General features: G+C 38.2%; 1 protein-coding gene across 1 annotated transcript in view; it reads left to right on the top strand.

Moving 5' to 3' along the window:
* Positions 1–27,227, top strand: part of LOC126163118 (isocitrate dehydrogenase [NADP], mitochondrial-like) — a 143,386-nt gene that overhangs the window by 74,138 nt on the left and 42,021 nt on the right. The window contains exons 2-4 of the mRNA XM_049920041.1: positions 8,307–8,422; positions 8,815–8,959; positions 18,118–18,317. Coding sequence (XP_049775998.1) covers positions 8,307–8,422; positions 8,815–8,959; positions 18,118–18,317 — 461 coding nt within the window. The remainder of the gene's footprint in view (positions 1–8,306; positions 8,423–8,814; positions 8,960–18,117; positions 18,318–27,227) is intronic.

The following is a 27,227-nucleotide window of genomic DNA, read 5'->3' as shown; positions in this document are numbered from 1 at the left end:
TTTTACTGCTCTGTGACAGTCTCCTTGCAAATGAAAATACATGTGTTCTAAATGTTTCGAGTAGCGTTGCAACTTCAGTTCGCAAAGTTTTTCATATGTTACCAGCTAATGTCAAAAACTAACAAAAAGACAAACTTAGAAAGTATTAGAATATATCTGAGCGTTACGTGCCTGACAGCAGAATAATACGCACAAATCCCGCACAAGCTAATCCCTCTCAGTTAGATAACCCCCCCCCCCCCTGACACCAAATTACCCGCTTACCCGCCTCCACTCCTTCGGACCCGTGGCCGCCTCATCCGGCTGAGAACCGGCTTACGCTCTTGATTTACACCTCACGTACAGATAGACTGTAGACTTTATTATCATGATTTTAAAAATTAGTTACTACCATAACTGGCATATGCTGCAATACAAATAGTGTTAATAGAAAAGAAAACAACAACATTTTTGTAGCACATAACACATGTTCTATTTCCGTACCACATGCCACATAAAAAGCAAACAATGAAACTCATAACATGCCTCGGTCAACTAATGCAACTGTTCGAGAATGTCACTCCTTCCGCAATTGTTAAATCGCAGAGTAGGTAGCTTAGCTGAGTGTTAACGTCTGTCATTGTAATGGAAGGGACCTGAAATTGAAAGAATTAGAGATCTCACTCTGAAAATTGCGGAGCTTTATTTTTAATTTGCCCACGCCCTAGGAAAAAAACAATGCCTTGCATTAACGTGTCACCGACTAATTCTGCTTAAACCTCGAAACAATAAGTTGAGATTTAGAACAGACTTATACGACGAAGGTGATCTTGAACATAATTGAATGTCGATGTAAATGTTCTCATTTGTTTTATACTGTAACCTCGATTCGCAGTATATTGACTGGACTTAAGACAGCTCGACAGTTTGCGTAAATTCCCCGTATACCTCGTTAGACCCTGCACGTCAGTAACGTGACGTTGAAGCGTGAAACAGTTTTATTTCACTTATTACGAAAGAGAGCTGTTGCGCTGCTGACCCTGGATGTATCGAAAACAACTGTCGACATTTGAAGGCTGAAAAAAAACTATACATTGTATTACTATTCCTTCAACAGTGAAATATGATATTTATTTTAATACCGGTAGTCAACATATAAATATTTTTGTCAAGAATCGATTTTTCCATGTGGAATTGTATCACAGCAGAGTTTGTCACGCTGCAAATTAACTTTTAAGAAGGAATAAACTGGTTTTTGTGCCCAGCTGGTTCTAAAATATTTTTCTGCCAATGCACTTACCTTGCACAGAGCTGCGAAGAAATCGGATAGCTTAGGAATAGAACTGATACCAAGCAAAGCTGTAACAGTGTGTTAACCGTTCTTTCGAAATTTATCATAATCTTTTCAGAGAAAATAATCTTCTAGTTAAATTTCGACTCAGGCACCGGTGGGTACTTCGGGAGTGGAGAATATTGGTTGCTGAATTATCGTGTCTTATATTCCCCACTTGAGTGCGTGTCCAGTTGGTGTGGGGCAGGGGAGAGGGGTTGGGGGAAGACTATAAAAGTGGTTCTGAGCACTATGCGACTTAACTTCTGAAGTCATCAGTCGCCTAGAACTTAAAACTAATTAAACCTAACTAACGTAAGGACATCACACACGTCCATGCCCGAGGCAGGCTTCGAACCTGCGACCGTAGCGGTCGCTCGGCTCCAGACTGTAGCGCCTAGAACCGCACGGCCACTACGGCCGGCGGAATACTCTAAATTGCCATTTTTGATATAAATAAGTTGCTCATCGTGTAATGCCATGCCACAAGAACTAAATTTTATAGGGGCTACAAAAATTTATTTTGTCCCAGAGAACTGGTGGCTGTCCCCTCAGTATACGAATAAAATACACTACAGGGAGCCCCTCTTGTCTCCCCCCCCCCCCCCTTCTCCTGTGCTTGAGTGGTATATACCTGCGACCCCAACTTTCCCAGTATCTTAAGCAAATTACTTGAAGTGTTTTAGCAAGAAATGTGATATTATTAAGACACCTTCACCCTTCACATTGATTGTTTTTTAACAGTGTGTTATTGCCAGGTACGGCTGGGTCAATAATTGACTATTTGCTTGTGTAGTATTATCTTTGCCGGTCGGTATAAATATATTGATTTTTTACTTTTGACCAGTGTCTTCACTACTTGGCACAAGCTTTTCTAGTGGCTCTTGGACGACTTCCATAACAGTTAGTTCAACTGTAATGAATGCGATTAAGGTATGTCCATTGTGGCGATGGCGAGAGAAACTGATCAATTTTGACAGCTGACACCAGCATCATTTAGTAGCGTGATTCTAAATATCTCCGAAAAAGCAATACGACACACGCTATTGTGGCAATATGATGGTTGTCATTGATACGTTTGTTGTATCAACTACAGAAATGATCTGGCCGAGCCTAAATGTGCACCGTAAAGCTGTAAGCACCACAATTAAAGCAAATTACTTTTAAAGATTTGCCAGAAATAATCTACGGAACATCATGTTGCTATTTGGCCCGTATTTTTATGAGAATACTTCGTCTTTGTTATATGCCCACTTTATTAATTTTTTTTAATGGCTAACCAGAAGTTGAAGAGAGAATTTGTATCAGGCACTGAAGTTCAAACGAGACTTTCATTTGAATACCACCATTTGTTCAAATCATTTATTCAGAAACTGTGGGACGTAGCGTCATACTTCCGTATTCGTATGACTGAAAGAACATCAGTTGTACTGGAATACTGCCACGTGCTGATTTCAAATCACCAAATTTGATCTATGGGAAAGAACAACTTGCACTATGAAGAAACCGAGTAGCGCGCTAGATTTGAACTATGGGAAAGAACAACTTAAACTATGAAGAAATCGAGTAGCGTCTGGGGTTGCAGCTGTGATCTCCAGAGATCACTGGGTTGCAGCAACGCGTTGAATGATCTCTGACTCTGTTATTTCATCGCTGACTTTTTACGATTTACGTTATTGTGCGGCAAGTTAGACTTGTATGTGTTGGTATCAGTGTTTCGAAGAGATGGGCATATTTTCGCTTGAAGTATCGGAGAATGGTGAAATATTGGATCACCACGTTGTCTGGTATATCCTCATTCCGGCAACAGATACACTACGAACTGTTACGGCATACTGTCATGACAGGATCACTGCTATCTGTGAACTGGCTGAAAATGGACTGCAGCTGCTTCCGATCGATTGCCAGTGTGTATTTTAAGATCTTTATCTATCTCCGCAGGAACTGCGTTGAAATGTTTGCATTTTCAAAAAGGACCTTTACAGGAATATCTCCTGTGCTACGGTTATCAGAAAGTGGTATAAATTAATGAGCGGTTCAGAATTTTCTTTAGGAAGCAGTCGCCATATTGCTTACGGCGTTCGTCGAACGGTTCGCATGTCGCTGGTCAAAGCCGGCGACTGTTATCGAACACTCCTCTATATCCAAGTGCTCTTATGGTCCTTTGATAAACTATTATGGTTCACTCGTCTCTTTTATTTTAGTGTGTATAAAACTGCTTTTCATCGACCACAAGATCTGTTTGGTGACCACTGTTCTCTGGGAAGTTTGGTTCCATCATTCCTTTCCTTTGAGAAGTCGTTCACCTAAGCTAAGTGGAATCTACGCTTTCGAGGTAGTCCAAACCAGTGTTTTGTCTATTAGAATTATCCTAACCGTAAAGTAGTTATCCATGCTGAAGAAGGTACGTGGCCGGCCGGAATGGCCGAGCGGTTCTAGGCACTACAGTCTGGAACCGCACGACCGCTACGGTCGCAGGTTCGAATCCTGCCTCGGGCATGGATGTGTGTGATGTCCTTAGGTTAGTTAGGTTTAAGTAGTTCTAAGTTCTAGGGGACTGATGACCACAGCAGTTAAGTCCCATAGTGCTCAGAGCCATTTGAACCATTTTTTAAGGTACGTGACATGTTCAGTGTCCAAAATTGTGGGCCTTTGACTGGATAAAACCCCTTGGATTCTTCCAGCTTTAGATATCGAGGTTGGGATTATGTTTCACCATGATTTTGTCAGTGTTGGGCTTGACGAACAGTAACGTAATGCTTTATCTCAGATGATAACAATACTACGAATTGCAGGTACCGAACCCTCACAGTGATACCAACCCTGAGACATCTTGAACCAACTACACTCTTGGCGCCAAACTACAGCAATACTACCAGAGAACAAGATGCGTAAAATTTCAAATTCAGAATCTAAACATTCCCCAGCGTTTCTAATAATGCTCTTCACTTTCAAGGAATGTTGCGAACCTGCAATATCATATTAAGAATGCATCGTAGATTCTCATCCTCCACCCGACTTAACAAGGAGCTGAATGAAATATAGAATTAAATAACATTTTGTATGGAAAAGACCTATGCCTTTCTTAAAACGCGTCTTGTTTCGACGAAGGAACTATAGACTGCAAAGGAAATAAGAGTATTTTTTTTTGACGAAGATGGCCTGAGGCTTCCCAGCTTTCATGAGAACGCTTTGGACTCTGAACTCTTCGCGTGGGGCATGACAGCCTCGCCTTCGTAGTTGGCGAGGGTCGCCGACCGGCCCTGGCTGGACTGGTACAAGCGGAAGGTCCTTGCCCCAGCTTGCTATCTGCCCGAGGCGTGACCGTCCGCAACTTGTTGGTCGCGCATGCGCACACGGGTGGGCCACGTGGTGAGCCGTTGCCGAAAGAATTTCGCCGCCAGGATCATTGTGCAAGGCGCGTGTAGGAGGAACAGTAGGATGGCTATTTTGGAGCGTCCGCTCTTGAAATTCTAAGTGAACATTTCCATGATTCGAAAGAAAAAGTAAAAAGTAAATGCCTCCCCTTCCTCCCTCCCCCCCCCCCTCTCTCTCTCTCTGTCTCTCTCTCTCTCTCTCTCTCTCTCTCTCTCTCTCTCTCTCTCTCTCCCTCTGTATATATGTATCGTGTACGAGGCAGGTTGTACCGACATCAATAACAATATAATATCGCGAAAACAAAGTACATAGAAATGTATATTCGAAGTCCGGGATTAATAAACAACCGATAAAGCGCCATTAACCGATGATGCTGTGTAACAGGCCGGAGATTCGATCCTCTAGAAACAAGTGGATGACGCCAATAACTACACCAAAAAGTCAGCAAAACAAAAACCCACAAACTAATGTTGTTGGAGTGGATTTTCTTTTTATTAATACTTTAAAACTTACTGAAAACTCGAAAATAATCCGACCACAGTAGGAACATGCGGGGTTTTCACCATATATATCGCTTTTTTCTCAAGTGCATTGCTCTGCATGTGGTTGCTGATTTTGGCAAGTCAAGTCTCGGAATGATTGCTAGTTGGATACGTGCAGTCATTAATGCCACATGCATAAAGAATATTCCAGACATAGACCGCTCAGAAATGTGCCATAGTATCATTTGCAGTGTTACGTAGACTCGAGGGATTGGCGACATTTTCATAAACCGATTGGCCTATACGAAATCGTAACAGGGATAGCAAATATTATCAACAGAAATTGCAAACGACTGAGGTAAGCAAGCCTCACACAGGAATTAGCCACACATTTAGACCAATGAGGCTGTCTAGTGTTGCGTTGCGTTTCGCAAACTAGATTTATGTTGTTATTACAGTTTTAATCACTCAGCTGACTGTCATCAATTTGAAATTACATACTATGACGTTTTAAACCAAATATCACACCCAGGCTGGTACTTCGTAGACACGTATTTGGTTTAGTAGGTTAGCATTATAGCACGTTACTAATTTCCTTAAATTAATAAAAACTACATAAATTTTGCCTTGGCGACTTGTGGACCAAATGTTAGGATACCATTCGTCAACTTTGACATGCGATGTCATCAGTACGGCTGACACCCCTGCTTCGAGCGTACTCAGGATGGCGACCACATCATAACTCGCTACACCCGCAAAAAAGTGTCAGTAATACGCTAAATATTTAACTACAACAATAAAATAAAACTAACGGGACAACCACAGAAAATAGAGGGTTTTGGGCGGGGATGAACAAAATACATGACAGTAACAGCCTCGACACCATTCCAAACAAATATTCAGCCAAAAATGCCGTACTCGAAACTATCACCAATCAAGCCAATCAAAAAATTCAAAACGGACACCATCGGTATCCTGCTCTTAGCTTAACCAAAATCGCACAAACGAAGACGGTAATACTAGTAACCCTGTGCTGCAATTTTTGCTTGGCCTACGTAGCTCCAACGAAGTCGATGATACCAATCACCCACATGTGGCAGAACTAAGTATTAACAAAATAAAAGGAGACCAAAATAACTGAAACACACTGCACAATACAACCACTACAAAATACTAAGTATAAACTTGAGCTACTAATACAAACCACAGAAATCATAAACTGCTCCCCCCCCCCCCCCCCCCCCCAACCCTCACACACACACACACACACACACACACACACACACACACACACACACACACACACACACACACACACACACGACTAGTGAATTTTTCCATAAGATCCATACTTAGGACCATACGAAAAGCCAAACAATTAACTTCTAAACCATTAACAACATGAGGAATTAACAGTTTCTAAACCGAATACAAATTAGTTGCTAATAACTAATGACATTAACATAATTCACAGACAAGGAAACAGGAATGAACTCCCAAAACACCGAATAACACACAGCACAAAGTCCAATGCCACACTAACATCACTTCCAAACAACTGAGAAAGATAAACATCCTACAATAGTGTACGCCACCGCTCACTGTAAAATGCCATTTGCAAACACATTCCATTTCAAACATGCTATGCCTGAATGATGTCGCACAACACAACACCGTTACGTCACAAGTCAAAGCTGATGGGTGTATCCCAGCTTTTGGTTGACTCAAAAAAAATCTATTTTACTTGATCGGTTCTTTCAGAATCATTATGACTTAGATGGATACTGAACACATTCATTTCATTAGATTTTTTCTGTGATATTCAGCCATACAGCCAATTTTGCCATGTTGCATCAAAAATCAAATATTTGTTTATTTGAAACTAATTTTCCATCAGCTCACATCCAGTACACATGTATTTACTTTTTTTTTCATTCCGTTTTTCATGTTCTGGGGATATAGTAACAGAAGATTTCAAAACACATGCCCACACTCAAAGTGAGACTTGAAGTCCTAATTGTTCAATAAAGTGGTTGTTGGTGATATAGTATACAGTTATGTGAATTTGTCTTCTGTTGCTTGTTAAATTTTGAAACTGGCTTTCACATTTCTAATTGTATGCGATGCTTAATTCCTCCACAAATAACTCATTTACAAATACATGGTGATTGAAAAGTCTGATATTCTTCAGTGAAGCCACTTTTGGAAATAAGAAGGTAATATTTTGTTCCCCACTTCCGTACCTTACTTTTAAGTGTAAGTGTGACTACTGGGCAACTGGATCAATGATTTAGATCCACTGACTTACTTACATAGGAAATACTTAGCCGATCTTCAACAAAAAAGGAAATCTTTGTTGCATTATTGTTTTTATTTTGGTTGTGTCAATTTCAGTTCTTTATATGATGTCATTTTCTCTTTAATTTTTACTCCAGTATTGCTTCATCTTTTCACAATGATTCATTTTCCTCCCCACAATATACTTTGAACCATTTTTCATTTTTTTCTTGTCTTTGAATCTATCCATTTAGCACTTTTATTCTAAAACTCTTCCCATTATTTCTTCTTTGTTACGTTGTTTCAATGTAAGTCTTTCCTGACCTCTTGAATCCAGCTTACTGTAGACTTACTTTGCCAAAGGCATTTAGGAGATCTGTTTGGTTAATCTGTTGTCATCGTTTATATGCAAAAGACTAAATGTTGTCAATCTCCTCCATATTGTTGTTTATTGCATATACTGTCAGTTTATTATTATTGCTGTTATTTATTTTTGTAATTATTATTGTTTTTTTTCATCTTCACATTGACCAACTAGGATCACGTAACTTTCACTTCTTTCTTTGTTGTTTTCTGTTTTTTCATTGTGCCTACTATTTAATATTTTTGTCTTTTCCTTTCTTCTGTTCCACGTCGTTTCTGAATTCTTATTTTTTTCTGGAAATCTTCAAAATTTATTATTTTATGTAATAAAATCTTTCTGTTATTTCATATTCTTTGAGATTGTTTTTCCTATTCTATGTTATTGTGTTGTTATTGTCATTGTTATGTTTAGTGATGTTAGTGATCTATTTTCAATAAAATACTTTTGTGGAAAGCATGTTCACTTCATAAAAAATTGTGTACATTGCTTGTTACAGATTCTTCTGGAAAACGGATTGAAGTGAAAAAGCCTGTGGTAGATCTAGATGGAGATGAAATGACACGTATAATATGGGCAAAAATTAAAGAAACGCTGATACTTCCATATCTCAAGGTGGGCACAAATAATCCAAATCCATAATAGTACTTTAAGAATGTGATATCAGTTCTCAGTGTAATTAAACATTTCATCTGAAGAATCTGTTGAAGGAAGATATTATCAAATTGTCTGTAATGATTTATTCATATAATAGACATTACATTATATAAGAGTGAGCCTTACGTCCAGCTGAGAGAATTATATGTGGTATAGAAAATTATCACAGATGTATATTTTATTTGAAATAAGTACAGTTGAAAGACTCCTTTATAAAATATTGTAATTTAAAAATAGTAATATTTGTTACCTAAGTTGCTGCTTGCTGTTTCACCCTTGATTTAGTAGTGACTCTTCTATACTGTGTATGGTGCATTTATATTTATTTTCAAACAATGGATTTATTTCAGGTGGAGATATTGTACTATGATCTGGGATTACCTCACAGAGATGCTACTAATGATCAAGTTACTATTGATGCAGCACATGCTATTCTGAAGCACAATGTTGGAATCAAATGTGCTACTATTACCCCTGATGAGGAACGTGTCAAAGGTATCCAGAATTAGATTTTAACTCTGCAGTGGAGTGTGTGCTGATGTGAAACTTCCTGGCAGATTAGAACTGTGTTGTCAACTGAGACTCGAACTCGGGACCTTTGCCTTTCGCGGGCAACTGCTTTACCATCTGAGCTACCCAAGCACGACTCATGACCTGTCCTCACAGCTTCAATTCTGCCAGTACCTCGTCTCCTACCTTCCAAACTTCACAGAAGCTCTTCTATGAACCTTGCAGAAGTAGCACTCCTGGAAGAAAGGATATTGTGGAGACATGGCTTAGCCACAGCCTGGGGGATGTTTCCAGAATGAGATTTTCACTCTGCGCAGAAGAGCTTCTGTGAAGTTTGGAAGGTTGGAGACGAGGCACTGGCAGAATTGAAGCTGTGAGGACAGGTCGTGAGTCATGCTTGGTTAGCTCAGATGGTAGAGCACTTGCCTGCGAAAGGCAAAGGTTGCGAGCTTGAGTCTTGTTCTGGCACACAGCTTTAATCTTCCAGGAAGTTTTGTGTCAAAGGTAATTAATATAAGCCTAATCTGTCTTTAATAAAACTGTAGAACAGTCGTATCTGTCTGTTGTCTATTTGAATACGCTGATCTCCAAAATTACTAGATGAATTTTCATGAGGCTTTCACATGTAACTTGAGCATAGCTTGGAACATGATATAGGATTACTTAATCAAAATTGGTGCGAGGGTATAAAAAAAAAAACCTGTTTACTCTTTCACATTTCAACTTTATCATATTTGTGAAAATGCTTTTATTGGTTGATATTTTCTACATAATATGATTCAACATAAAGAATACATTGCTTATGTGTTTAATCCATATTTCCATACTGATATTAAACGTGAGCTGTTATGTTTTCACAAGTAAACTGCTGAACTGATTTTAATGAAATTTGGTACGGACATTATTACATTTGTTGCACAATGTCCACGTTGTATGATGTATAGTTAACGTCAGTAGCACAATGCATGCAGAGTGATTAAAAAAAGGTTACAAAGTGACAGGGCACATTGGGAATACAAAGGATCAGTAATCACACAGGAACTGAGGGTTTCGAAGGCCATCCAGAGTAGTAAATAGCGTTGCAGTTATTTAATCCCCTGCTACAAATGAACGCCTGTTACATGATACGCTCAAAGTTTTGTCTGGATGCATCGAGACACATCTGACATCGATGCTGCACTGAATGGCGCACCCTCTGAGAGATACCTGGTGTATATCAAAGACATCCTGCTGCTGTAACAATCCTGTCCTCCAGTGATGTAACACATGTTTCATACACTGGGACTTTCTGGTACCCTCACAGGAAAAAAATTGATTGGGAACAGATTGGGTGATTGTGGTAGCCATGCAGTTGGCCCACTGGGACCAGTCCAGCAGCCGGGAAGGGTTACCTACGTATTTGCACTCACATGTCTGCTGAAATGCACGGGAGCTCTGTCGTGCTGAAAATGAATGCGAAGACAGATAAGCACGGAAACATTATTCAGCATGTCTGGCAGAACCTCTTGCAGGAGTACTAGATATGTGTGATGATCAAATCGGTCTGGGAGAATGTGTGGCCCAATTAAACAGTCTCCAATGATACCCGCCCACATGTGACTGTAGCACCCTCTCGGGGCATTTGCGACTTCGGGTTCCTGCACGATTGCTGATCCTTGTTGTATGCCCATTGTGCCGTATCAGTTTGTAAAAAATTTTTTGAATCGCCATGTAGGTGAGCACCCCTGCCCACGCACCTCCTCATAGTGGTGCATGTGACGCCGTAGCATTCATTGTGGCTGTGGAGCATTGGGAGTGGGGAGGCGCACACACCCCTAGCTGTTCTTGCCAGAACAGGTAGTCATTTGAGGACAGCTGACATTATCACATGTACATCATCTTACTCACTGTCACTCATCACAATAAAACTACTGATAAGTGAACATAGCCACAGGTAACAGCTAGTTACTAATATAATGTCATAATGATAAAGTGCTTATACTTCAATGAAGAGTGTATGGTTGACTGGTGCTACATTTATACAGATCAGTTAGGTATGGCACACACTGGCTTTTACTAGTAAGTCATTAAATAATTTAGAATTCTGATCAAATTGTGTGTCTACAAAGTATCTTCTCAGTTGTGTGACTCAATTCATGATTTACTGTCAGAAAGGTTGCAGTTGGTAATAACTGACGGATAGTCATCAAATAAAACAGAAGTAATATCTGAAGTTCCCCAGTAAATAGTCTGTTCCTTATCTATATAAATGATTTAGGAGATAATGTGAGAAGCTGCTGATGCTGTCATTTGTTGTTTTGTAAAGTTATCAGATGATCAAAACCAATTCCAAAATGATTTAAGCAAGATACCTGTGTGGTGTGAAAACTGACAGTGGACTTCTGCCAAATGAGTATCAAAAGAATTCAGCTAAATTTTGGTTACACAATAAATGACACAAATCTAAAGCCTGTAAATTCAACTAAATCGTACGGATTAAAATTATGCATAACTTAAATTGGAATAATCACATAGACAATGCTGTGGGGAAAGTGACGTAGATTATGTTGTGGGGAAAGGGATTGAAAGACTGTGATTTATTTGCATAACACTTAGAAAATACAACAACTCTACTTAAGAGACTGCCTATTCTACACTTGCCCATCTTCTTCTGGAGTAGTGCTGTGTGGTGTGGTGCCCATATCAGACAGGACTGATGAAGCACGTTGAAAAAATTCAACGAATGACAGCTATTTTTGTTCAATTTCAAAATAGGAGGGGGGGGGGGAATGACTATGATATGTGAGTTAAGGTGGTAGTCATTAAAACAAAGACAATTTTGTTGTGGCAGGGTCTTCTTGTGAAATTTTTATCACCAACTTTCTCCTTTGAATGCGATTTTTTTTTCTTTTTTTGTTTTTTTGTTTTGTTTTTGGCACCCACCTGCATAGGGAGAAATGATTGTCATAATGAAATAATAGAAATCGGAGCTCACAAGCAGAGATTTAAGTGTTTGTTTTATTCCTGCACTGTTTTAGGGTGGAATAGTAGAGAAATAGCTTAAAAGTGGTTTGATGAACCCTCTGCCAGACACTTAATTGTGAATTGCAGAGTAATTATGTGGATGTGGATGAAAGATGTTGCTATAAACAGTTTAGATATCAATTGTATAAAGATTGTACTTGCATACCCATTTTACATCAGTAAATGTTTTAGAACTACAGAATACCATGATACAAATACCTCTACACTGATGTACACTTCTCATTGCAGGAGACACTTTAATCCTTCAAATAATCGAATTATGCTACTGTGCTCATGGATATTGAATAAAAACTTATGTCCCACTAAAATTATTCTTTGATTGTGACTCCATCTTGTTGTAAAGCACTTAAATTGCTTTACAACAAATATTTCAGTAATGTGGCTAGCTACCCCTGTCAGGAACTTGGAAAACTTCATGTTAGTGATCAGCTGTATGAATTAGTCTTTATTCTTTACTGGTTTGGGTCTTGGGGACTATCATCACTGGAAGAAAAAGCAGTACATCAGGTGGATAAGCAATTATTTTTTGCTTTAAATGAATTTAAATTCCTCAAAGTTATGAGATGTTTAATTAACTATATGTAATAAACTCTGTTCCTAAACAGCTTTAAAAAGGCCTCACACTAACTAGCAACGAAGTATGAAAGAAATAGCGTGTGTTCTGATCCCAGTTAACTGAGATCACTCCTCAAGCTGTGTATTTCGGACTCAATTGTGAGTTATTGTAAGGCCATTTATATGCTGTTTAGATTCATGGTGTATTATTCATGGGTAAGTAAACATATTGTAATTTTGTTGACTTTAAATTCATCTAAAGAAGAGACTAGTTACTTGTCTATCTGACTTACTGCATTTTCTTGCTGTGATATTGGTTACTGTGACCAAAATGGATGAAGAATAAAGAATTACTCATACAGTTCTTAAAGTTTGGTAACTGTTGCCATTGGCCTTCATGAAGATAACATTGTATTACACTATAGGAGAATTGTTCTGAAACTGGTTCCAGCTGTGGAACCGTGTCCACGAACAACTAATGTTCTAATTAACAGCCATTTGGTGCCCCAAAAAAGCTGTTTAGTTGGTTTCCACTTACTGTTATAATATCAGTTATTATTACTCAGTTTAAAGAGCATCACAAAACTACCAACATGTATTCGTTTATGGACAACCAGTTGTGAAACGACCACGTTAAAGTAATGGATACCATTACAACTGGTTCAAAGAAAGTTTCTTGCATTTAAGTACATGATTGTTATCTGTTGAAGTGTCTGTCTCACATGCTTCCATTAACTTATAATTTTTTCTGTTAGTGACTAAGTGCATAACTTAAGTGTCCATCACACTATGCAGTAGTTTTTTTCACTGGGGGGACTGCAGTGGCGTGGGTGTTGGGAAAGTGGATCAGGCTCATCAGTGGTTATGTAGGATTTGCAGCAGAGATAGGAAGATAGTGGAACAGGAGGGGAAAATTGCTGCCCTTCAGGCTGAGCTAGATCAGGCTAGGGAAGATCTGGACAGGTTAAGGAGGGAGAAGGGCAAAGAGAGGTGGGAAGTGGCAACAGGTAGCAGAAGGAACAGGCCTAGAACTAAGTCTGACAGTTTTGTGGTGAATGTCAAAAATAAGTTTGACCTGTTGCTTCAGTTAGAAACTGATGAGCCTCAAGCAGAGGTAGGTGTAGACAGGACACAACAAACTTTCAATAGGAAATTGAAAAAGAATGTAGGAAAGTCATCGAAAAGGAAGAAAGTTTTGTTGTTAGGCAGTTCTCATGCCAGAGGTGTAGGCCAACTTCTGCAGGAGGAATTAGGACCAGAATACCAGGTCACAAATTTTTTCAAACCAAGTGCTAGTCTGGATCAGGTGACAGAGGATTTAGGTTCACTCTGTAAAGGATTTACCAGCGAAGACACCGTGGTTATTGTGGGAGGGCCAGGGAACAGCATCGACAGAGATCCTGGGTACAGTATAGAGTGCGACCTGGTAAAGATTGCGTCGGCATCGAGACACACCAATGTTGAATTTGTATCTGTCCTGAGACGCCATGACCGGCCTCATTTGGACTCTTCTGTTGGGAGAGTTAATTTGGAGTTGGAACGGCTGCTTGGGTCAGGTGCGGGGGCTCATATTGGTGTGGTTCCTGTTGATTATCTCAGTAGGTGGGACTATACCAGGCACGGCCTACATCTCAACAGGAAAGGGAAGGGGAAACTGGCTGGGGTAATAGCAGGAAATTTAAGGGGGGGAGGCACTGCCATGAATGGTAAAATACCAGTGGTTACAGGTGTTGGAGCAGCACCTTTTTTAGGATAGGTAAGACAGAAAGATGTCAAGTTCTACGAGAGGTCAGGATTGAAACAAATCTTCAGTTTAGGAAAGAAATTAAACAGCACAATTCTAGCACATTAGATCACCAATCACAGCTACCAATTATAAATTTTCACCAATCACCAGAAATTTTATCTCCACCAAGTTGTATCTCAGTCCTAGGTAATTGCATTGATGAATTAAAGTCACCCAACCCAGTTGACATAATCTGCCTCTCTGAACACCATGTGACCACTGGTATAGGAACTAGGCCTAAGCGCAATGAGAAACTCAGACAGGAGAGTACTGCAAATGTTAGAATAAGGAAAGGGTCTCATAAAAGTATAATTAAAAATAATGTAAGTATATTTCATCAAAATATTGGGAGTTTAAAGAATAAAGTAGATGAGCTTCTGGTTTGTTTAGAAGATTTAGAAGCTGAGAATGAAATAGATATACTATGCCTGTCTGAGCATCACATTGTTACTGATATAGATAAGGTAAATGTAAGTGATTATAAGCTCTCTGCACATGTAATGAGAGAAAATATGGAGAAAGGAGGAGTTGCCATATATGTCAAAAGTTATCATTGTGCGAAAAGTATAGAAACAAAAAAGTTTTGTGTAGAGAAACATATAGAAGCATGTGCCTGTGAGCTTAAATTAAATAAAGGCACATTTATAATTGTAACTGTATATAGGTCCCCATCAGGAAATTTTCATCTATTTCTGAAAAATTTGGACTCCTTGTTGTGCTATCTATCAGACAGGGGGAAGCAAATTATTATTTGTGGGGACTTCAATGTAGATTCTCTGAAAGAGGGTAATAGGAAAAATGACCTTGAAGTATTACTCGGTTCTTTCAATTTGACACCCGTTATTGATTTTCCTACTCGGGTGGTAAAGGATAGCAGCTCACTGATAGATAACTTCTTTGTAGACCAAGATAAGTTTAACCAGATAAATGCTCAGCCTGTTGAGAATGGTCTTTCTGATCATGGTGCACAGCTAGTTACAATATATGACATAGCTCCATTCAGCAATACTAAACAGTCCTCCAAAGTAGTACGTTCAGTCAATGATTTAACAATTGCAAATTTCAGGGAAAGCCTACAGCAGTTAGACTGGGATGAGGTGTACCATGAACCTGATGCCAATTTAAAATATAATTTATTTCATGACATTTTTGTAAATGCATTTGAAAACTGCTTCCCCAAGAAAATAGTTAAATATACTCGTAAGAAACCTTGTAACAAACCATGGCTTACTAAGGGTATAAAAATATCTTGTAACCGGAAAAGGGAAATGTATCTGACAGCAAGAAAGAGTAGTGACCCAGAAACTATCAAAAATTATCAAAACTACTGTGTTATATTAAGAAAAGTTATTAAAAAATCCAGGAGTATGTGTATCATGTCTGAAATCAGCAACTCTGATAATAAAATTAAAACAATTTGGAATATTATTAAAAGAGAAACAGGTCAACCAAGAGCAGAGGAAGACAGTATTACCATCAAATTGAATGAAAGCTTTACGAACAAAAAGTCAGAAGTTGAAAATATTTTTAATAATCATTTTCTAAATGTTGTGGATATAGTAGGATCCAGGTGTTCATTAGAAGATGCTAGGCTGTTAATGGAAGAGGCCATACCTATGCAATTTGATACAATTGAAATCTCACCCACTTCTCCCTCTGAAATTAAGAAAATAATAAACTTGCTTAAAAGCAAAAACTCACATGGAATTGATGGCATTTCCAGCAAAATACTAAAAGCTTGTTCTCAACAGATAAGTAAGATTCTCAGCCACCTGTGTAATAGCTCTCTGGAACAGGGCATTTTCCCTGATAGACTGAAATATGCTATTGTTATACCTTTGCATAAAAAGGGGGATAGATCTGATGTCAACAATTACCGTCCAATCTCCCTTCTAACAGCTTTATCCAAAATTTTTGAGAAAGTAATGTATTCAAGATTAGCTTCACATATCTGTAAAAATGAAGTACTAACAAAATGTCAGTTTGGTTTCCAGAAAGGTTTTTCAACAGAAAATGCCATATATGCTTTCACCAGTCAAATTTTGAATGATCTGAATAACCGAAAACCACCCATTGGGATTTTTTGTGATCTCTCAAAGGCTTTTGATTGTGTAAATCATGAAATTCTGCTAGACAAGCTCAAGTATTGTGGCATGAGTGGGACAGTGCACAAATGGTTTAATTCGTACCTAACTGGAAGAGTGCAGAAAGTTGAAATAAGTAGTTCTCGTAACATGCAAAGATCAGCACATTCCTCAAACTGGGGAACTATCAAGAATGGGGTTCCACAAGGGTCAGTCTTGGGTCCTTTATTGTTCTTATTATATATTAATGACTTGCCATTCTATATTCATGAAGAGGCAAAGTTAGTTCTCTTTGCTGATGATACAAGTATAGTAATCACACCTGAGAAACAAGAATTATCTGATGAAATTGTCAATACTGTCTTTCAGAAAATTACTAAGTGGTTCCTTGTAAACGGACTCTCACTGAATTTTGATAAGACACAGTACATACAGTTCCGTACAGTGAATGGTATGACGCCATTAATAAATATAGACCTTAATCAGAAGCATATAGCTAAGGTAGAATATTCCAAATTTTTAGGTATGTCCATTGATGAGAGATTAAACTGGAAGAAACACATTGATGATCTGCTGAAACGTTTGAGTTCAGCTACTTATGCAGTAAGGGTCATTGCAAATTTTGGTGATAAACATCTTAGTAAATTAGCTTACTACGCCTATTTTCACTCATTGCTTTCATATGGCATCATATTTTGGGGTAATTCATCACTGAGGAATAAAGTATTTATTGCACAAAAGCGTGTAATCAGAATAATAGCTGGAGTCCACCCAAGATCATCCTGCAGACATTTATTTAAGGATCTAGGGATATTCACAGTAGCTTCTCAGTATATATACTCTCTTATGAAATTTGTGATTAACAACCAAACCCAATTCAAAAGTAATAGCAGTGTGCATAACTACAATACTAGGAGAAAGGACGATCTTCACTATTCAAGATTAAATCTAACTTTGGCACAGAAAGGGGTGAATTATACTGGCACTAAAGTCTTCGGTCACTTACCAAATAGTATCAAAAGTCTGACAGATAACCAACAAGTATTTAAGAAGAAATTAAAAGAATTTCTGAATGACAACTCCTTCTACTCCATAGAGGAATTTTTAGATATAAATTAAGAAAAAAAATATTAAAAAATAAAAAAAATATAAAAAAAAAAATAAAAATAAAAATAATAAAAATAAAAATAAAAATAAAAAAAATAAAAATAAAAATAAAGAAAAATAAAAAAACACACAAAAGAATAAAGTTGTTATATTAACTTAAGTATGTTGTTAAATTAACCTAATTATGTCATGTATTGGAAAATTCGACTCGTTCCACATCATTACGAAATATCGTATTCATGATCCATGGAACTAGGATTAATCTAATCTAATCTAATCTAATCAGTGTACTGCCTCACTAGTCTGATCATAAACCCATGTGGGTGTCAGGGGCCCTCAAATAGTGGATGAAATCCAGACGTACAACTTAAATTGAGAGTAAGAAAATCTACTACAGCAGCTAGACCCCCACTTTTGAAATATTGCATTTGACCCTGTCTCAGTTGGCATAAGTAATTATTTATTGTAAAGGTTTCATCACTTAATGACAGTGCACTGTTTTAATCAGGTTGCAGGCTGAATGCTCACTCTTACTTTTCCATACTGACATGTGATGAACCTGAGAATAATAATCATTTTTGTTTCAGAATTCAACTTGAAGAAAATGTGGCTCAGCCCAAATGGAACAATCCGTAACATTCTGGGTGGAACAGTTTTCCGTGAACCAATAATTTGCAAGACAATTCCACGGATAGTTCCGGGTTGGAAAAATGCCATTGTGATTGGCAGACATGCTCATGGTGACCAGTACAAAGCAAAAGACTTTGTTGTGTCCAAACCAGGAACAGTAAGTTGCTTTCTGTAATCTTGGTATTGCAGACATACCTTTGCAGCAAGTGACAATGATTATTTTTGAAATTGCTTCCTGTCAATTATCTGTAAGAACCTTTTTATGACATTTTATAAACAAGTTCCAAATAATCAAACTGTCAGTATTCTTCTACAACCTGTCACATTTAACATGAATCAAAAGGGAAAGCTGATGAATAAATGTTATAAAAGTGCTGAACTGTTTGGGAACAAATTAATTTAGCAAATTATGCAGCCTAATGACAACATCACAAGTTTTCAATAACAATCACTGTAATCTACCCCACATGGCTGATGCATGAATAACATAAAAGCAATGTTCAGACTCAATGAATTAAACCATAGGGCCAAATTCATACTGGTTTAACTGAAAAATGAATATAAATCAAGTCATACTCTGATTTATGTAATGACATGTTGGTACATTAGACAGAACATTTTTTTTTCCTTAGAAGTAGCACTAAATTTGCCACTGAATGAGGTGGCACAGTGGTTAGCATACTGGCCTCGCATTCAGGAACATACCAGTTCAAATCCCCATCCGACCATCCCGATTTTGGTTTTCCATGATTTCCCTAAATCACTTGAGGCAAATGCCAGGATAGTTCCTTAGAAAAGGGCATAGCTGATTCCATTTCCCATCCTTTCCTAATCCGAGCTTGTGCTCTGTTTCTAATGACATAGCTGCTGACAGGCTGTTTAACACTGATCTTCCTTCCTTCAGTAAATTTGTCATTCATTTTCAGGTATTTTCAAATCTGCAATCAAAGTAATTAACTTCACAACAGCCTAACCACACAAAATTGCCCATCAGTATATGTATCTACCAGGGGATAATTTCATCTTTGAAGATGCTTGGAATGACTGGTGAACACTTCGTGTCCAGGACATGCCTTATGTCACTTGTTGGTTAGGCCTAGACTTTGAATAATGTAAGAAATCAGTTTCAGCTGTACAAGATAAGAGCTGGACATGGGAATTAGTAGCAGTGGCAGAAGTTTTGTTCATCCATAGATATCTTTTAGAAGGATATTGGACATGTGTGATATTACTATTTCATAACAATAAAAAACAAAGTACTTATGTATAGAAATTTGCATTCTCACAGGTCTAGTTTAACAAGGATGGTATAGGTAGTTAGCCTTGGCCTTATAGCAGGAACCAATGTGGCATTTGCCAGAAACAATTTAGGAAAACCTAAATCAGAATAGCTTGATGAAGATTGGAGCCTCCACCCCCCCCCCCCCCTTTTTTCCCAAGAAAATGGCAAGTCTCTTTAAACCACTGCAACCTCGTTCAGTTTATCCCTAGTGCACCCTGCTGTTTTGCAGATATTTTATCTAATAATATAAAAGGCTAGTGCTGCACAGTTCATTTATGTCTCTCCTAGTCATTGCACACACATACATAAATTGTTTCATAATGTAACACTACACACACACACACACACACACACACACACACACACACACACACACACACACACACACACACTCTCAGTTGATATCAGGACCATAGCAACACTGGTTTCCATTTTGTGTACCGCAACTTCCCATTTGCTAGCATCAAAAGCTGTGGTATTATTATACATAGATTTGGGGGTATGGTTCATGGGGCGGGGGGGGGGGGGGGGTGGAGGAGAAGGAAAATGCATACTGTGAAATGGTGGATGTGTTATTATTGTTTATTTGTGTTACATCTTTTACCAAACTCCAATTCTTTATTATGTAAGTAATATTACATATTGCTTAATGGGTACTTTTTAAATAAGTTTGTTTTTCCTAATCTCTTTAATCTCCTTGGGCAGTTCATTGTACAGTTTTATTCCTTGGAAGAAAATGCTGTTTTTAGTTATGTTTGTTCCTTCTTTGTAAATATAAGTTCAATCTAGATCTTGTTCCATGCTCATAAACAAAACTGTTTGTGCAGTAATTACCATTGTTATTTTTAATGTGTGCAACTGATTGGTAAATGTACACAGATGGTATAGCTTAAATCTCCCATGTTCTGAATTATTTATTTAGCAATTTCATTTCCCGTTTTCAAACTGAAATTCATGGCATTTATCCTTTTTTGTTCGATGTTACTTCATTGCATATAGACAAGTTTTAAACTTCCTTTAGAATGTATTTTGCTTTCTCTGCAACAAATTCTCTTGTTTTCTCAGTGGCTATAATATTGTTGTCACAAGAAAAGAGAATCATTTCCCCATGATTAAATACTGGGTGTATCAGAAAGAATCATCCAATTTAAAAAATCATAACTTTTATATTATTTGAGATATGTGCGTGAACTGTGTACTGTTGGAAAGAGCAAACTCTTGAGTTTTACTTGGTTCCTGCTAGGTAGCAGCAGTGTGCACCCACTTTAGTTCTAGTAAAAATGGTGTCGGGACAACAGAAAGCATTTAGCGTTCTACGCTTTGTGCAGTGAGGATCAGTAATAACTGTTCAGGATGACTTTTGTACTAGCTATGGTGTGGATCCTCTGACAGCTCGGAGCATTAGACAATGGCATGAACAATTCCAAGAAACAGGTTGTTTGTGTAAAGACAAATCATTGGGCTGTCCCCAAGTGTCTGACACAGACGTTGCATTGGACCGAATGATACTGTCTTACATTATTGGCTTCCAAGGTCACCGGACCTGGCAATATGTGATTATTTCTTGTGGGGGTTTATAAAAGACTCTGTTTATATGCCTCCATTACCAGCAACAATGAATGGATTGAGACATTGCATAACAGCAGCTGTGGAAACTGTATCTCAAGAGATGCTCGCTGCAGTTTGGGAACAATTTGAACACCGTATCGACATATGCCATGCATCTCAAGGGAGGCATATTGAACACCTATGAAAGATACGAAAAAAAGAAGAAGAAAAACTTTTTGAGTTTCGCGTTCATTGAGAAACAAAATCCATTGTATATGTTTATTAGTTTCAGAAATACAGATCCAAATCGGATGATTGTTTTTGATACACCCTGTACATTGTGAAAATAGCTGATGTATATCAGGATCAGTATTGGTCTTAGCATGCTACCCTCAAGAACTCCTCTGTTAATGTGTTTTGGTTCTGATAAGTGTTTCACTAAAATTTTTGACTTATTTCAGGTGTTGCCTGCATTTTTTGTACCCTATCAGCTAGGTATGATTAGAACCTGTGATCGGCTGTGCCTTTTAATACTAATGCTTATAGCTTATTTAGTAGAATCTCATAGTCAGCAGTATCAAAAGTCATGTCGTCGTCGTCATCAGTTCAAAGACTGGTTTGATGCAGGTCTTGATGCTATTCTGTCCTGTGTGAGCCTCTTCACCCCGAAATAAACTACTGTGACCTACATACAGTTTGAACCTGTTTACTGTATTAGTCTCTTGGTGTCTCTGTAAATCCAACCCCCCTCCCACACATGCTCTTCCCACCAATACTAAATTGATGATCTCTTGATGCCTCTGAATGTATTCAATCAACTGATCCCTTCTTCCACTTTCAGTCAACTTGTTCTCTAAATTTCATTTCTCCAAAATTTGTTTCTGTACCTCCTCATTAGTTACATGATTTATCCATCTAATCTTGAGCATTCTTCTGTAGCATACATTTCAAAAGTCTTAACTCTCGTCTCTTCTGAATTGCTTATAGTCCATGTTTCATTTCCATACAAGGCTACATTCCAGATAAATATATTCAGGAAAGACTTCCTAATAAATCTATGTTTGAATGATTAATGGAAAATCTCATATAAAGATGTGAAACAAATACTAACAAAGAGATAGAGGGGCTGGCCAGTACTTACCTCAGCTCAGTACAGCCGATACACACACATAAAACAGAACCAAAAATTTACGTTCCTAGCTTTCAGAACAAATGTTCCTTCATCGGGGAGGAGAGAGGGGAAAGAAAGGGAAGAAGGGAAAGGAGATTCAGTTACTCACAACCCAGGTTATGAAGCAACAGGGAAAGGAAAATAGGGAGGGTAGCAAGGATGGAGGCATGGTTGTCAGAGGGAAGCCTTTCCCTGTTGCTTCATAACCTGGGTTGTGAGTAACTGAATCTCCTTTCCCTTCTTCCCTTTCTTTCCCCTCTCTCCTCCCCGATGAAGGAACATTTGTTCCGAAAGCTAGGAACGTAAATTTTCGGTTCTGTTTTATGTGTATCTATTGGCTGTACTGAGCTGAGGTAAGTACTGGCCAGCCCCTCTATCTCTTTGTTAGTATTTAAATCTATGTTTGATGTTAACAGACTTCTCTTCTTCAGAAATGCTTTCTTTGCCATTGCCAGTCTACATTTTATATCTTCTCTAGTTTGGCTGTCATCATGTATTTTGCTGCCCAAATAGTATAACTCATCTACTGCTATCAGTGTCTCGCTTCCTGATCTGTATAATTTCCTCAGCATTGCTTGATTTAATTAGACTACATTCCATTACCCTTGTTTTGCTTTTGTTCATATTCATCTTACATCTCCCTTTCAAGACACTGTCCATTATGTTCAGTTGTTCTTCCAAGTCCTTAGGTGTCTCTCATAGAATTACATTGTTGTCAGTAAACCTCAAAGTTTTATTTTTTCTCCCTGAACTTTTACTCCTCCTCCAAATTTTTCTTTGGTTTCCCTTACTATTGCTCATTGTACTGATTGAATAACATTGGGGATAGGCTTAGAACACTGTCTCACTCCCTTCTGAACCACTCATTGCATTTCATGCCCTTCAAACCTTATAACTGCTGTGTGGTTTTTGTGCGAGGTGTACATGACCTTTTGCTCCTTCTGTGTGAGTTGTGTATAGTGTGTGTGTGTCTGTTGTCTAAGCTGAAAGGTTTAATTGTGAGAATCTTTTTGTTTTGCCTATAGCATCTCTGTTATATGGTGAGTAGCAACTTTCCTTTTCATAATATTGTTACAGTCCATCTGGATTTTCCATTGATTGACTTTTGCTCCTTGTATTTTATCTCGGCTACTTTCAGAATTTCAAAGAGTGTTTGCAAGCAACATTGTCAAAATCTTCTCTGAGTCCTCAAATGCTATAAATGTAGGTTTGCCTTTGTTAAACCCATCTTCTAAAAGAAGTCGTAGGGTCAATATTGCCTCCAAGAAGATCGTAGTTCTGATGGAACATCATATACTCCAGGGGCCTTGGTTTGGTTTAAGTCTTTCATTACTGTGCCAAATTCTTCTCTCATTATCACATCTCCCATCTCATCATCATCTACTACTTCTTCTTTCCTTTCTATAACATTGGATTCAAGGTCATTTCCATTGTTTAGCCACTTTGCATATTCCTTTGACCTTCTGTCTTTCGGCTCTCCCTTGCTTAGTAGTGGTTTTCCATCTGAGCTTTTGGTATTTATACAGCTGTTTCTCTTTTCTTCAAAGGCCTTTTCGTTTTCCAACACAAAAATCCCTATTTTTCCTCCAGTTTCACCTGCTTTGGTAGACTTGCATTTGTCCTCTTTGATTCCTGCTTAGCCATTTTGCACTTTCTGTCAATTTCCTTTTTTTTAGATGTCTATATTCCCTTCTGTCTGCTTCATTTTGCATTTTTATGTTTCCTCTTTTCATCAATGAAATTCAATATCTCCTGTAATATCAAAGGATTTGTGGTGATCCTTGTGTTTTTATCAGTGTGTTCTCTGCTGCCTTCACTATTTCACCTCTCACAGCTACCCATTCCTTCTGTTATATTCCTTTCCCCCATTTCAGTCATTTGCTTTGTAAGGCTCAATATGAAACTCTGTACAACCTCAAACAGCTGAAACTCCAGGCAGTAATGTCAACAATGTAGGGAAAGGCAGATTGCTACTTACCATAAAGAAGGCACATCAATATAATTGCTTAGGCTTCCGCAGCCAGAGTCAGTCGACATAAAAGTTTTCTGGGTATGGTACCGCATCATAATGTAAAAAACTACTGCTGCTGGAGAAAAACCAATGTTTCGGCCACGGTTGCAGTGGCCTTCTTCTTAGACCCAGGATAAGGCCATTGCAAGTGTGGGCGAAACGTTGCTTTTTCTCCAGCAGCAGTAGTTTTATACAGTATGACCCGGTACCATACCAAGAAAACTTTGTCTGAAGACACATCAAGTTGCATACAGGTACAATTAAAAGGCACTCACAAGTAGTTTTTGGCTGCAGCTTTTGTCAGTAGGACACACACACACACACACACACACACACACACACACACACACACACACACACACACACACACACGTGCGACTGTAAACTCCAACATTCCAGCCCGAGATGCTGGAATTGGACAGTTGTGGTTTGTGTGTGTGTGTGTGTGTGTGTGTGTGTGTGTGTGTGGAAGGCTGTGACTGAAAGCTACATGTGAATGTCTTTCAATTGTGCCTGTCTGCAACTTAATGTATCTTCATTATGGTAAGTAGCAATCTGCCTTTTCCTACATTGTTGATATCTCAACAACCTCAGGTTTTTTCACCTTATCCACGTCTTGTCTTTTTAATTTCCTATCTTTTTGCAGTTTCTTCTATTTTAATCTACAGCTTATAAGCAATAAATTTTGGCCTTTGTCCACATCTGCCCCTGGACTCATCTCCCAGTTTAAAATGTGGTTCTGAAATGTCCATCTTGCCATTTTGTAATCAATTTGAAACCTTCCAGTGCATCCAAGTCTCTTCCACATATAAAGCCATCTTTCATTATTCTTAAGCAAGGTGTTGGCGATGATTAAAGTATGCTCCATGCAAAATTCTGTCAGTTGGGTTCCTGTTTCAATCCTTTCCCCAGTCCATATTCTCCAAGAATTTTTCCTTCTGTTCATTTTTCTACTGTCGAGTTCCAGTCACCCATGACAGTTAAATTTTCCTCTCTCTTAACTATCTGAATAATTTCTTTCATATTATCATACATTCATAAAAACTGTTCACCATCTGTGGAGCTAGATAACATATAAACTTGTACTGCTGTGGTGAATGTTGGCTTTATGTCTATCTTGGTTATGATAAGAATATAATAGAGGGAAACGTTCCACGTGGGAAAAATATATTTAAAAAGAAAGATGATGAGACTTACCAAACAAAAGCGCTGGCAGGTCGATAGACACACAGACAAACACAAACATACACACAAAATCTAGCTTTCGCAACCAATGGTTGCCTCGTCAGGAAAGAGGGAAGGAGAGGGAAAGACAAAAGGATTTGGGTTTTAAGGGAGAGGGTAAGGAGTCATTCCAATCCCGGGAGCGGAAAGACTTACCTTAGGGGGAAAAAAGGAGGGAAAAAAGGACAGGTATACACTCGCACACCTGCATTCCTATTTTCTTATTCATTATTAAACCTACCCCTGCATTACCCCTATTTCATTGTGTATTTGTACCCCAGTACTCAGTTAACCTGCCATTGAACTTCACTAATTCCAATTATATCTAATATCAATATATCCATTTCCCTTTTTAGTTTTTCTAACCTACCTATCCAGTAAGGGATTTATTATTCCACTCTGATCTTTAGAATCCCAGTTCTATTTTTCCTGATGACATTCTCCAGAGTAGTTCCCACCCAGGACTATTTTATCTTCAGAACATTTTTCCTAAGAGGTTGCCATCATCACTTCACTGCACAGTAGAGCTGTGTACCCTCGGGAATAGTAACAACCATAGTTTCTCCTTGGTTTCAATTGTTCACAGTATGAGCTCAACAAAGCCATGTTGGCTAATGCTGCAAGACCAGACCAATCAATCATCCAGACTATTTATTTCCTCAGCAGTGTTCGTCTAGCCTCCCCAAGTATACTGCTTTGTTACAGTTGCACCTATGGGACAGCTATCTTTATTGTTGAAGCATGCAAGCCACCCTACTTCAGCAAGGTCCATTGTTCATGGGGCGACCAAAAGCACTAGAAAGGTTTAAAAATATACCTGACACATCATCTTTTCAAGAGCATCAGGTATCAGTTTTATGTATTCTTCTATGATTTCATTGTGTACTTTTTTCACTGTAGAAACAAAACGGTGATTCACTAGTTGTATTTATTCATGTAATTTATTAATCTGTCTTTCACAATAGATTCTATTATTGTTGAGATTGATGACACCAGGGAAATGGGATAGTAGTTTTCTATGTCTTCTGTATTTCCTTTTGTTTTTTTAACTGAGGTACAGCTCTTGCCTGTTTCGAGTACTCTGGAAATTCCCCTGGTGTGAATGACTTATTCATTATGTTTCTTAAGGAAGCATGCATACTATGTATGCATTGTTTCAGCATACACAGTGGTACTCCATCTAAGCCCACTGAATTTTTGTGTTAGAGTGTGTACAGCTTTACTGACTTCCAGCTTTATGGCTGGTAGTAACACCATTGTATGTAGCCATTGTATGTAGTGCTTATTGACGGGTGTTATCTTTGTTTTTGGGAAGTTTTGATGTAATTTCTCTGCACTAGTTCAAAAAATGCTCTTTCAGATGCTAGCTAAGTAGTGTGCTTCATTCATTATTTTATACACCTTCCTTATCAGTACATTATTATTGTAGCTTTATTTGTCTCTTCCTGTTTCCTGTTATCCCAGATGGCTTTGCTTTCATTCTCTGCATATTGTCATTAAATGACCTTTTTTTGCAACAATCAACACCTTCCTATAAATCTTCTTTCACCTGTGTTAGAAATTGAAGAACTTGGCTTGTTATGACTCTTTTCGTGGAACTGAGGTAATTAAGAGTTGGCAGGACTTTAATACCTGGTGTTACTCATTTGGTTTGTGTGGGACATATATATGCTGATGTGGGCTCTTTATGAAATCGCCCTTTTCAAAGGTCAGTTTAAATAATGTTGAGAATTTAGCATTTACATTGGTTTCTGTACGTACTTCATCCCAAATGTGGTTTGCCAATTCTCTTGAAAAATCTTGTATTTTGCTTTCTGGTAAATGTCTTCTG

The sequence above is a fragment of the Schistocerca cancellata genome, chromosome 2 (assembly GCF_023864275.1).
Source record: "Schistocerca cancellata isolate TAMUIC-IGC-003103 chromosome 2, iqSchCanc2.1, whole genome shotgun sequence".
Lineage (NCBI taxonomy): Eukaryota > Metazoa > Arthropoda > Insecta > Orthoptera > Acrididae > Schistocerca > Schistocerca cancellata.
Note: the sequence above shows the minus strand (reverse complement) of the source record. Positions and strands in the feature narration are given on the sequence as shown.